Source organism: Diabrotica undecimpunctata, chromosome 5 (genome assembly GCF_040954645.1).
Source record: "Diabrotica undecimpunctata isolate CICGRU chromosome 5, icDiaUnde3, whole genome shotgun sequence".
Classification (NCBI taxonomy): domain Eukaryota; kingdom Metazoa; phylum Arthropoda; class Insecta; order Coleoptera; family Chrysomelidae; genus Diabrotica; species Diabrotica undecimpunctata.
Window position 1 is genome coordinate 3,781,009 of NC_092807.1, and position 12,459 is coordinate 3,793,467.

The window sequence follows — 12,459 nt, forward strand, 5'->3', positions numbered from 1 at the left end:
TCGAAGGTGGCTAACAACGTTTCCACTCTTTTAGTGAGTGTCCAGGTTTCTGAGCCGTATGTGAGTACCGGTCTTATTAGGGTTTTATATATTTGGCATTTTGTTTTTCTTGCGACGTTATCTGATCTTAGTTGTCTAATTAAGCCATGGTAATATTTATTTGCAATAAATATTCGCCTCTTCACTTCCTCCGCAACGTTATTATTAGACGTGACTAGGGATCCCAAGTATATAAAGTTTTTTACCCCCTCAATGTTGTATTCTCCTATTTTTATATTTTGTGGCTGCCTTATTTCTGCCTTATTTTGTTTTGGTCTGATTGATTTTAAGACCACTATTTTGTGCAGCTCGTTCTATTTGGTTGTATGCCTCTATCATTTCTCTTCTTGATCTTGCGATTATGTCAACATCGTCTGCGAATGCTAGTATTTGCACGCTTTTATTAATGATTGTTCCTCGTGTATTGACTGTTGTGTCCCTCAGTATTTTCTCGAGTACGATGTTGAACAAGATGCATAATAGAACGTCTCCCTGGCGTAGTCCCTTTTTCACATCTATTGTTTCCGTTAATTCATTTTGTATCCGGATTCTACTTTCTACTTTTAGAGATTCTTTTATCAGTTCTATTAGTTGTGTTGGTATATTAAATTCTTTCATTGCTTTTATTAAAAATTCTCGGTTTATATTGTCATATGCGCTTTCAAAGTCTATGAAGAGATGATGTGTGTCGATGTTATATTCACTTGTTTTTTCGAGGATCTGTCGCAGAACAAATATCTGGTCTATTGTTGACTTCTGTCTACAGAAGCCACTTTGGTATTTGCCAGCTATTTTTTCAGCGTGTGGTCTAAGTCTTTCATAAATGACGTTGGACATTATTTTGTATGCTGCATTCAGCAGCGTGATTCCACGGTAGTTTCCACATTCTAACTGATTTCCTTTTTTATGTACTTACTTACTTAGTCCTAAGCCTTTCTACCGTTAGGTGTAAGGCTCCTTTTTTTATGTAATGGTACAATAATACGACAAGCATTGATCACATCGACTTTATTTGAAATACACTACAAATTAGCATGAAACATGCTTACCGTACCTTTTCGAATTAGTTTATTTTGATAAAAGTTTGTAGAAGCTTCTAGGTTTCTACCTCCGTCTTCTTTATGTGCTGAAAATTTCTTTTGAAGTTAAATCTCCCAACGGCAGCTCCTTTGGGCCAAATATTAGGACTGTAGACTTCGTCAATTTTATCGAAAGGGAAAGATACCTTATATGTGGAGTATTTATCAGTTGTATGCCATTCCACGCAGTTAAAAGTAATATCGGGTACCGTCTCTTTTCTGCTATTCACGATTTACATTATTTCAGTAAATTGTCATTAATTTTCTGACTTTTGTAAGCTTTGTACATAAAATTGTACAATTTTCAGTGACAATAAAGCATATTTCTATTCTATTTCATTCTATATCTTTTTTTTTAATACTATTAATTTCGTATCCATTTTAAAACTTTTTTAATTGGCTCTTTACGAAAAATACCCTCTTTTATACATTACAAGATTAATGAGGATGATTGAAAATGTCTAATAAGGTTTCCCGGTTGATCGATAACGTCTGAAACTCGATAATATTATTAGAAAATTCCTCGTAAGAAGGCTTTGAGGGATATTTCAAGCGATTTTGATCCTTACGCTTTTAAGTATAGATGTTAGTGGATAACAATAACAATGTTGAGTTCATTTAAGTTCAGGAAATAAATTGAGGTTAATAGGTGACAAAATGTTAAAATAGTTGTGGTGATGTTACATTTTACAGTTTTGGTATTCATATAAAAATGTACGTACGTAAATTTATAATTATATTACAAAAAAATTCTATAATCAATTAAAAAATTTAACAATTTGGTAGATAATGTGACATGCCAAATAAAAAAGATATAATTTAGCTTTGAAAACAGTAATATACAAGATTGATTATTAGAAAACGATTATTTTTAATTTCAACACCACATAATTCAGCATTAAATGGATCACAAAATTAGTTTAAATCAACAGACTTAAGTTGAATACGTTTACAAACATAGATAGCTACAACTCCATGTAGCAAACACAAAAATGTCATACTTATTATCTTTAAAAAATGCATTTAATTCATCTACCTTATTAGTAATACTTTGTAGATTTAAGTGAAACACAGAGCGAGCACGTTTCTTTAGTAATACTATAGTTATTGTAGTTATTGTTTATGCATGAAGGAACGAAAAAAAAACATAAATATATACACCCTCAGGCCATAGTTGACAATTTAAAAGTCTTTGAGACGATGCCTCAGGAACTGCAATTTTAAATGAAGCATAACTTCTTGGATATCTCGAGTTTAATTGGTTAATCTCAAAATTTTCATCAATAGTCTTAAAATGATTTGTTAGTTCTTCCAAAGATGTATCTAGAGACCAGTTGATTGTATGATAGTACTTCATAGTTCTCTTTACAGCCGCCTTTAGTCCCTTTCCTTTGGAGGTACTAGTGCCTATTCGAACGTTTTTTGGTTTTCTAAATGTTTTAGGTTTATTAGTACTGTTTTGTGTCATTTTGAGGACCAATAATTTGTTTTATACTCAGTTTAATTACATTAGAACATAAATTGGCAGCTTGTGCTTCATGAACTGCTGCTGCTACATTAGAAAGTGTTATTTCAGGTTGTTTTTTATTATAGTAGTTTTGACAGCTCTTGGCACTTGAATTACTGCTTTATGACTTTTTTTGTCTGATTTTTAAGTGCTTTGATGGTCTAGAGTGTTTATGTCAGTTTGTTTTAGACTCTTTATTTCATGGTTTAATAATGACACTTGATCTTGTAAGGCTTTAATAGCAATTTCTTCGTTGAAAATGATCCTATCCTTGTGCTCAACCAGATCTTTCATATAAGGCCTAAAAATAAGCAGAAGACAGTAATATCGATATTAAGATCTTCCAACGTAGCAAACCTGTACTTATATATCAGATAATGTAGCAATACTGTATGAGTTTATTAACCGTCTAAAGGGAGAAAAAAGTAACAAGGATACCGATAGGGTGATTAGACTTTGTTTTATTTTGTTGGGCTTCAGGTCATATTACTAGAAATTAAAACATGTAAAAAATATAGTTTCAAATGCACTTTTCGTGAATTATTCAAGCCGTGTTCGAGATACATTAAGTTTTTATGGCTTTTTCCATTAAAAAGGTATAGCGTGATTCCTATGGAATATGATAATGATAAAACGACGACAGAAAACATGGTTTTTTACTATTTAGTCCCTAGACACACCCATGAACTTTATATTCGCTGTAATATGAATGCTTTATTGTGTACTAAGTAATTTATACAAATGTAGAAACTACTTACAACACTATACAAAGTCTTTCAAAATGCTGTTTATAAACGGAAACTGGAAAATCTATATATTTTGTGCATTTATTTATATTGTTGAATTAAGTCATTTATCACGTTTAAAATGCACGCAATCGAAACAAAACTAATAAAAACAAACCTAGGAATTCCAAGGATTTGAAAGGTTAAACCATAGATATACTGTGTTAGTACAATTTAATTACAATTAAGTCAAAATATCTTCTTCTTCATTATTACGAGTATTTTGGTGTTCCGTATGTTCAGATCCAGACCTGTCCCCCTACAACTCTCAACGACACTATCAAGTAGTGTTTGCAGATCTTCTTGACTAGAAGCTAGGAGTACTGTATCGTCCGCATATCGCAAATTATTGATGACTTCACCGTTCACAAGTATTCCTTCTTGTTTTTCAGAAAGTGCTTTTCTGAAAATTCTTTCGGAGTAAATGTTAAAAAGCAGGGGTGACAAGAGGCATCCCTGCTACTACCCTTTTAATATTAAGAGCCTGTGATTCCACACCATCTACTAAAACTGATGTTGTTTGATTCCAATATAAATTTGCAATTATTCGAACATTTCTGTCGTCCAAGACAATGTCTTTTAGACATGAATGGCTGAAAATTCATAAAGAAAATCATCTAACGTTTACTTTATTTATCAGTGCGTGTCATATTTTAAGTATTTTCTAAAATTCTGAACCTAAAAAAACACCGCTTGATAAGGCACTTACTAATTTAAGATACTAACTATTTGAGAATTAGGAACTCGGTCCTTGGGAATTGGTCTCGTCTCTCAGTCCAGATTTTGACGATGTCACAGATCAGCTCTTTACCTGCTGCTTTATCTGTGGTTGTTTGGATCTTTTCATTCGTTGTATTGCTTCGAATTTTCTGCACCAAGATTCTTCTCTTTATGATGCTCCTTTTTGCCAGCTCTAGTGATATTCCTTGATCTCTAGTCTGTCTGATCCTTTTTACATTAATGTTCTTTTTCCTGCCAGGTTACAATTTTACTTCTTTCATTAGGTCCACAAATGATTTCTCTTTGGTTTTGTTGATAATTACTACTCCTCTTTATTCTCTAGACACATTGTTAATATTGGCACACTTTTTTTGCCTAGGATCATGACCTTTCAAGAAATAGAAAACGAAGCCAAACTAAGAAGACTGGAAATAAATAAAAATAAAACAAAATACATGAACGTAAGCAAGAAACAGAAGACACAAATGTCAGAACTGATAATAGACGCACACACATTCGAAGGGGTTGAAACATTCAAATATTTGGGAGTACTAGTCAACAGAAGAAATAAAAGTGTAGATATGAAAAAAAAAATTCAAGCGGGAAATATAGCGTTTTATAGAAATAAAAAAAATGTTTAGAGATTCTTATCTAGATAAGCCGAAACACAAAAATAAAAATCTACAAAACGACCATAAGACCAATAGTAGTATATGCTGCAGAAACATGTACATTAATAGAAAGAGATGAAGAGCAATTGAAAGTTTTTAACATGAAGATTATCAGAAAAATACTGGGACCAAAGAGGGAAAACGAAGAGGATGCAAGACAATGGATGAACCACGAAATACAAAAATGGATGGGCCAGGAGAACATAGAGCGATCAAAGCACAAAGAACTAAATGGTATGGATTCATAATGGGAAGAGAGAAGGTCAATCCGTTATAACGGAATGTATACCACCAGGTAAAAGAACCAGAGGCAGACCTTTTCCAGGAAATTATTTTCCATTTTTTTTTTTGTTTCAAATCTACTGTCAATGATCAGCTTGGCTCGGACTAGTCTATAGTCGCTACCAGTTGAGAAGCGATTTAGGGCTATTACGTCTTTAACCATGGATTTTTGCGTTGAAAGAATAGAATAGAAAGAATAGAAGAATCCATTTCGTTTTTAGTTTCACCATTGGGACTAATCCATGTCCATTTTTTTTGGGGTTTTTTCTTAGAGAATGTATTCATTGTATATAGTTGCCTCTCCTCCAAGTAATTCAACAATATGTGTCATTATGTATATGTATATGTATCTATCATTTCTTTTGCCGTATCCATGGTGTCCTACCTTGTCTTCTTCTTTATATAGTTGTTCTCCAATTTTTGCATTAAAGTCCCCGATTATTAGCGTTAATTTTGATTTCTTTTCTTCCATAGCTGTTGTTATGTCTTCGTAGAAATGTTTAATATCTTCATCGCTGTAGGTACTTGTTGGAGCGTACACCTGTATGATTTTTAAGGACGTTCTTTTTAATTTAAGCGCCGTGTATGCTACTCTATCTGATATGATCTTGGTATATTGTATGTGTTTAACTATTTTTTATTTATTATAAATCCTACTCCATTGTTGGTGTTCTGCATTAACTTTATAGTATAGCAAATTTCCTGATTTTATTCTCCTTTTCTTCTTACTTCGGATATTCCGATAATATCCCACTGTATTTTAGTCAGTTCTTCCTCTAGTTCGTGGATTTTAGTGTTTTCGTTCATTAATCTGGTGTTATACGTTCCTACATTTATTTTTGTCGAATATTTGCCTCCCCCAGAATCCTTGATGCGGACTGGTTTCCTGGTGTGGGATTCCTAGTTAGTAACTCTACCCACCTGGGGTCCTATTCCGTTTGTTTCATAATTAGACATGTTTCCTGAAGAGGGTTTTTTTGGCATTAAAACACCTTGCTTGCCAGACGGGTTGGTGAGTTCTGTATCAGCCGCCCACTCTGTGTCAGACTTTTGGTCCACGCCGGGTATTTCATTTCCCCGGTACCACCCATATCTGGGAGGCATTCCCCTATCCGCCACCCGGGGACGCGCCCGATGGGGGGACTATACTCCACAAGGGTTATATCGGTAATCTTCCACCATATATATATATATATATATATATATATATATATATATATATATATATATATATATATGTATATATATATATATATATATATATATATATATAAATCTATGTATTTTGAGAACAATTTCCGAAGTGGAAATTGAAACGTCAATAAACTTAGGTGGCTGTATATTTTTCCCGAACTGGACATTTCAATCCTCTTACTTAATTTTCTGGCCTCTGATTTCTTCATTAATTATTGGAGTTGCTTTTGCTGTCCGAGTTGCTCTTTGACCTTCTTCCATTTCTTTTCTAATCTCTATTGGTTTCCTGTTTCTGTATTCCTTTCCCATTTTCTCTCATAAATAAAACCCACTATCAATCTCATATTTAACTCTTTTTAGTTCTCCAACTGAATTCTGCCTACGTGCGCCAGCTGATCAGACACGGCGATGTTGACAAATTGGAACAGGCCGTCCTCGAAGGCCAAGGTAAAAAACTTATCGGAGAATATTCAGCTGACTACAAGACCAGAACCTTCCTCAAATCGATACCAGCTCTAATGGTAAGTTATTATTTGTATTTGTATTTAATAATGTAGTTATTCCATCAATATATGGAGTTTTTCAAGAATGTTTAGCATTTCTTTCGCTAGACAGCTGGTAAAATCGAATTTAGGGCTGTTGATTCTCACATTTATCAAGAGTAGGGGATTTCCAATGATATTTATATTTTTGCATTTTCTAAAATATGTCGAGTCGTAATATTACAATAAGAAAACGTTACGTCGAGACTATTAAATAATTTTTTTTCACTAAACTTGTGAAACTTTGATTCTTTATTATTTATAAATTATATTTAGATATTCTTTTAGTAAGTTTTTTCAGTTATTATTCATTTTTTTTTGAGTTTACGTTCTCTTTACTATTTCTAATAATTTTAAAGAAGCATGAACTTTTTCCGTGGTGGACAACTAAATGCAGTCAAATTACAAGAACATATAAAAAAGCTTCTAATAGACTGAAGTATCATAAACCAGACGAAAACATAACGAAATACAAAAAACAAAGTGCTGAGGCAAGATATACCCGAAAAAGAACATGAAAGAATCCTGGAAAATTCTCTAATTACTCTAAGTAATGTTTGGAAAAAAATAAGGAAAATCTCTGGCAAAAGCCAACTATATAAAATCTATCCTGGACAAAACATACACAGGAATTTAACAGATCATGCCAAGCAGGATTAAATTTTATGAAAACTGTTTTCAGCAAAAACTGGGGAGCAGATTAAAATAAACTCTTCTTCTTCTTCTTAACATGCCATACACCAAAGTGCGTAGGAGACTATCTCATTACTAGAATTCTGTTCTTGGCGGCGTGACACAGCTCGCCTGTATTGTGTATTCCTGTCCATTCTTTAATATTCCTTAACCAGGATAATTGTTTGCGGCCGGCTCCTCTCCTACCTTCGATCTTCCCTTGTAGGATTAACTGTGGTATTTCATATTTTGCTCCTCTCAATATGTGCCCAAGGTAACCAATCTTGCGTTTTTTAATTAATTCAAAGAGTTCTCTTTCCACGCCGGCTCTCTTAAGGACGTCATCGTTTCGAATTCTATCCACCCAAGGTATGCGCATCATTCTTCTCAATGACTACATTTCAAATGCTTCAAGTTTGTTGATAGATGTTTTTTTCAAATTCCACGTTTCCATGCCATAAAGCAAGATGGACCATATGTAGCACTTGACCATTCTGTAGCGTATTTCGAAATTTAGGTTTTGATTACATAGGAGCGGTCTGAATTTCACAAAAGCTTGTCTTGCCATTTGTATTCGGGTTGTTATCTCTTGTTGTGGATCCGATTGGTCATTGATTGTGGTGCCAAGGTATTTAAAAGTTTTCACGCGTTTTATGCGATCGTCACCTATGCATATTATCGGGTTTTCTGGAGGGTTTCTGCTAATGACCATATATTTCGTTTTCAAAATGTTGATTTTGAGGCCATATTTTTTACCTATGCTATTCACCCTATCAAGTAATAACTGCTGATCTTCCAAATTATCAGTTATAATCACTGTGTCGTCCGCATAGCGTAGGTTGCTAATTGGTATGCCGTTCACCTTAATGCCTAATTCCGTGTCTTCTAATGCTTCCGCAAATATATTTTCAACATATAAATTAAAAAGCATCGGAGAGAGTATGCAGCCTTGGCGGACACCTTTCCGGATTTCAAATTCATCCGTATATTGGTCTTGATCAATCCTCACCTTTGCCATTTGGTTCCAGTATAGATTCTGAATAAATCTGATCTCCTTCTGGTCCATGTTGGCCCTATGTAGTAGTTCCATCATGATATCATGTTTAACATTGTCAAATGCCTTCTCGTAGTCGATGAAGGTGAGGTAGATAAACTCTTACATGTATATAAATCTTAAGTTAGATCAAAATTCGACTACGGTGAGATAGTCTATTCCTCCAATAAAACAACAGTACTTAAAACCTTAAAGACTGTCCAAAACACAGCTCTACGAATAGCTACAGGCGCATTACGAATGACGCTATAGTAGAAACCAGCGTTAGAATGCAGTGTTGGTTTTACGGCGTGCAGCGATGCCGCTCATGTCGGTACAGTGGTAGGTGTGTGGTAGTTTGGCAATAGACTGAGAAATCAGCACCGTACGCGCTCGTTTAAAAAATCTTTACTCATTAATTTAACTGAGTTAAATAAGAGAATAAAGAAAAAAAATATTTCTATAAAAAATGCCTTATACACAAAAAACTGTTATGGCCAATGTTCTGTTGAATCTAGCAATCACTCATAATGTAATAATAGAGCAAAAATATCTTGAACCTGGCCATACGCAGATGGAAGTTGATTCGGTTCATGTAACCATCGAACAAAAACTCAAAGATGAAGTTATTAACCTGCCAGCGGATTACGTACCTATATGTCTAAATCAAGAAAAAAGCCTGCTCCCTACCAAGTAAAATATTTAACACATGATTGTTTCAAAGATCTTAATTGAATTCAGCGCTATAAAACAATTAGACCAGGAAGAGGTAAAGGTGATTTAAAACTTACAGATATTCGTGCTTTGAGATATACACCCGAAGGTGAAATTTATTATAAAGCCAGCTTTGCTGATCAATGGAAACCAATTCCTCAACGTAAGAACAACAAAATTAATTCACATTCTTGGGACCAATTGAAGCGACTATACCTAGAAAGACGTAAAATAACCGCCAAAAAATATGAAGACCTTCAGGCAATCAAGAAGACATTGTCGGTAGACTACCACAAATTTTATGAAGATCTTTCCTATGAGTAGCGTTATTATTGTGTTTATTCTTTTTGTACTTAGAATAATAAAGTTTCGTTGCATATAGAATACGCGTGTTTGATTGCATTAAACTGCCAAGTCCATTATTAGCCTAATTTGAAAAACTAATAACCAGCTATCTCACAAAAAATACTAAAAGCTAAAATTATCAGTATATTTTTTTATAATTTCAATGAGACAACAATTATTATACTAATTTTAAGCACTATTTTATCGTTTTCCATTCATTTTTATAAAAAGAAATGCTGCGAAATCGTTTTTTGCCTCTCCTGTAAAATTGGTTAAAATGGATTTAGCAGGTTAACACTTTAAAGCGACGATATATAGCATATATAATCTTATTTAAACTGAATAATCTTTAATCTTAGTCCATTATTTTTTCTTTCTAAGTTTATTCTTCTGTCTCTAAAAAAAGCTTTTTTTGATTACATTTATTCCTTACACGTTTCATGACAAATTACAATTCATATGTGTTTTATTCACACATTCAGCTTAGCAAGATCGAAATCTTAAATATTGCATGCGACAAATGAACAGGTACAAAATTACATTTCCTTACGAACATTTCACTTTTTATAAAGTTCACAAACATACGTGTAATCGCATCTAATTGATTCAACCTTCGCATTGAAAATGCGTAATTGTGAATGAAATGACTGTTATAAAGTAAATCTAGCGAGACGGGGTTTCGTTGGAAAGATAATGCTAGATTTCATGAAATAAAATTGAATTTTTGGAATTACAACAAAAGGGAATTGTTAAGTTTTCTTTGCTGTTGAGGATAAAGAAAATTAACTATTTTAAATAAGAATGGTTCTATTACTGTCTTCTTTGTCTTACCAATCGTATAATATCCTGCATTTTACAGGTTATTTGGTATATTTGGTCAGTTTATGCTATTTCCAATTTTTTACATTAACGGTTTGATTCCAATATTAAATGCTTTTTATAAATCCACAAAGCATGTAAAAACTTTTTCTCTAATCACAACACTTTCGCAACAGCAACAACACATTCGGTGGACTCTCGAGAAGGAGTGTACAATAAACTATCACCAAGACAAAAATATAGACTTCTCCAAGAAAGCACCTGATTTAGACGGGATAACAAATAGATCTCTGAAATATCTACCACAAAATTGGAACCAACACTGAAGCCAGCTGCCTCTGACAATGGCTCCAGCTAGAGTGATGTAATTCTTAAAAATCATTCGCTTTCCCACTACCATCTATTGGATTCTGTATGATCTTAACCAATTGCAATCATATTAAAAAAAATTGATGGAATATCAGATGTTAAAAGAATTGTATTGAAGCAAGATCATCCTTTACCAATAACCATTACTGGCTTTGAACGCTTTAGGTTCGAAAGTAACTCTGAAGTTCCTAAAAAGTTGCCCCTAGAAACCGCGAGATTAGGAAGACCACTAAAAAGAAAAAAAGAGTTGAAATATTTACTTATACAAGAATTTGGAAAATCGTGGGAACAAAAAGAAGACCTTAAATGGTATAATGATAGACCCGAGAAGATAAACCGAGAAGATGACACCGCTAATAAAGGTGATAAAATGGAAAAGGAATTTGATTGTCTAGAAGATGATACTGGCCTACATATTTGAGAAGCTTTGTTTTATAAATAAATAATAGTATTTTCGTATACTCATCATCATCATTTTGGCTTTACAACCCTGTGTGGGTCCTAGCCTTCCCAAGAATTTTTCTCCAGTCGTCCCTATCCATCGCCTTCCTCCGCCAAGCACGTATTTCCATATTTCTCATATCTTGGTCTATGTTATCTAGGAATCTTGTTCTGGGTCTTCCTCTTCTTCTTTGACCAATAGGTCTATCAAGGAGCATTTTTCTAGCTGGGTCGGTTTGCTTCATCCGCATTACATGGCCTACCCACCTCAGACGTCCTATCTTTATGTGTTTTACGATATCTGGTTCCTGGTATATCCTATAGAGTTCGAAGTTGTATCGTCTTCTCCAGACACCATTTTCATTTACTGCTCCATAGATGCGCCTTAGTATTTTTCTTTCGAAACATCCTAACATATTTTCATTGCTTTTTGTTAAAGTCCAGGTTTCTGAACCATATGTTAGGACTGGGCGTATTATTGTTTTGTAGAGTTTTACTTTTGTATTTCTTGATATAACTGTAGATTTAAAAAGGAGATTAAGCCCAATATAGCATCTATTAGCCGTGCAAATTCTGCGGTTTATCTCTGCGGTAGTGTCATTTTCAGTATTGACGAGCGTTCCCACGTATACAAATTCGTTAACTGCTTCGATGACGTCATTTTCTATAACAAGTGGCCGTAGTGTTTGTGGTTGCGTACCTATTTTCATGTATTTTGTTTTGTTGGTGTTTATTATTAAACCCATTTTTGTAGCCGCTTCCTTTAATGCTACGTACGCCTCTCGTGCTGCGTTTTCCGTTCTCCCAACAATATTGATATCATCAGCATGTCGCCAAGGTAACCAATCACGACAAAGATTGTTACTTTGGCCGGCCAATCACAGTGCTCGTTATTAACTTCGCTGTCATTGGCCTCTCGGCGGAAGTGTGCTGAATTTTCTCAAACACGATGGGTATAAAAGAACAGCACATCTTCCGATCGGGGTCCAGTCGCACATACTCTACTAGCCCCGTAAGACCTTGTTGGTTCGGTGCGCTACCAAGCTACCTTTGAGTTTTATTTATTACCGCTATCCTGTTATCGTCGAAGACGTCCTGAATTGAAGAAATACTTAATAATGGTTATTCAATTTAGAAGTTAAATCATCGAGAATACGAGAACCGGCGTGTCGACTGCAAAACGCTTCCTGACAGTAGAACACGACTTACTGAGATAGAAAAGACATTGGTCTTAGAACTACCTCACA

General features: G+C 34.2%; 1 protein-coding gene across 3 annotated transcripts in view; it reads left to right on the forward strand.

Moving 5' to 3' along the window:
* The window catches only part of LOC140440990 (uncharacterized), a 141,497-nt gene that overhangs the window by 11,615 nt on the left and 117,423 nt on the right, over positions 1–12,459 (forward strand). For all 3 annotated transcript variants that reach the window (XM_072531356.1, XM_072531358.1, XM_072531357.1), the window contains exon 2: positions 6,638–6,798. In XM_072531356.1, coding sequence (XP_072387457.1) covers positions 6,638–6,798 — 161 coding nt within the window. The remainder of the gene's footprint in view (positions 1–6,637; positions 6,799–12,459) is intronic.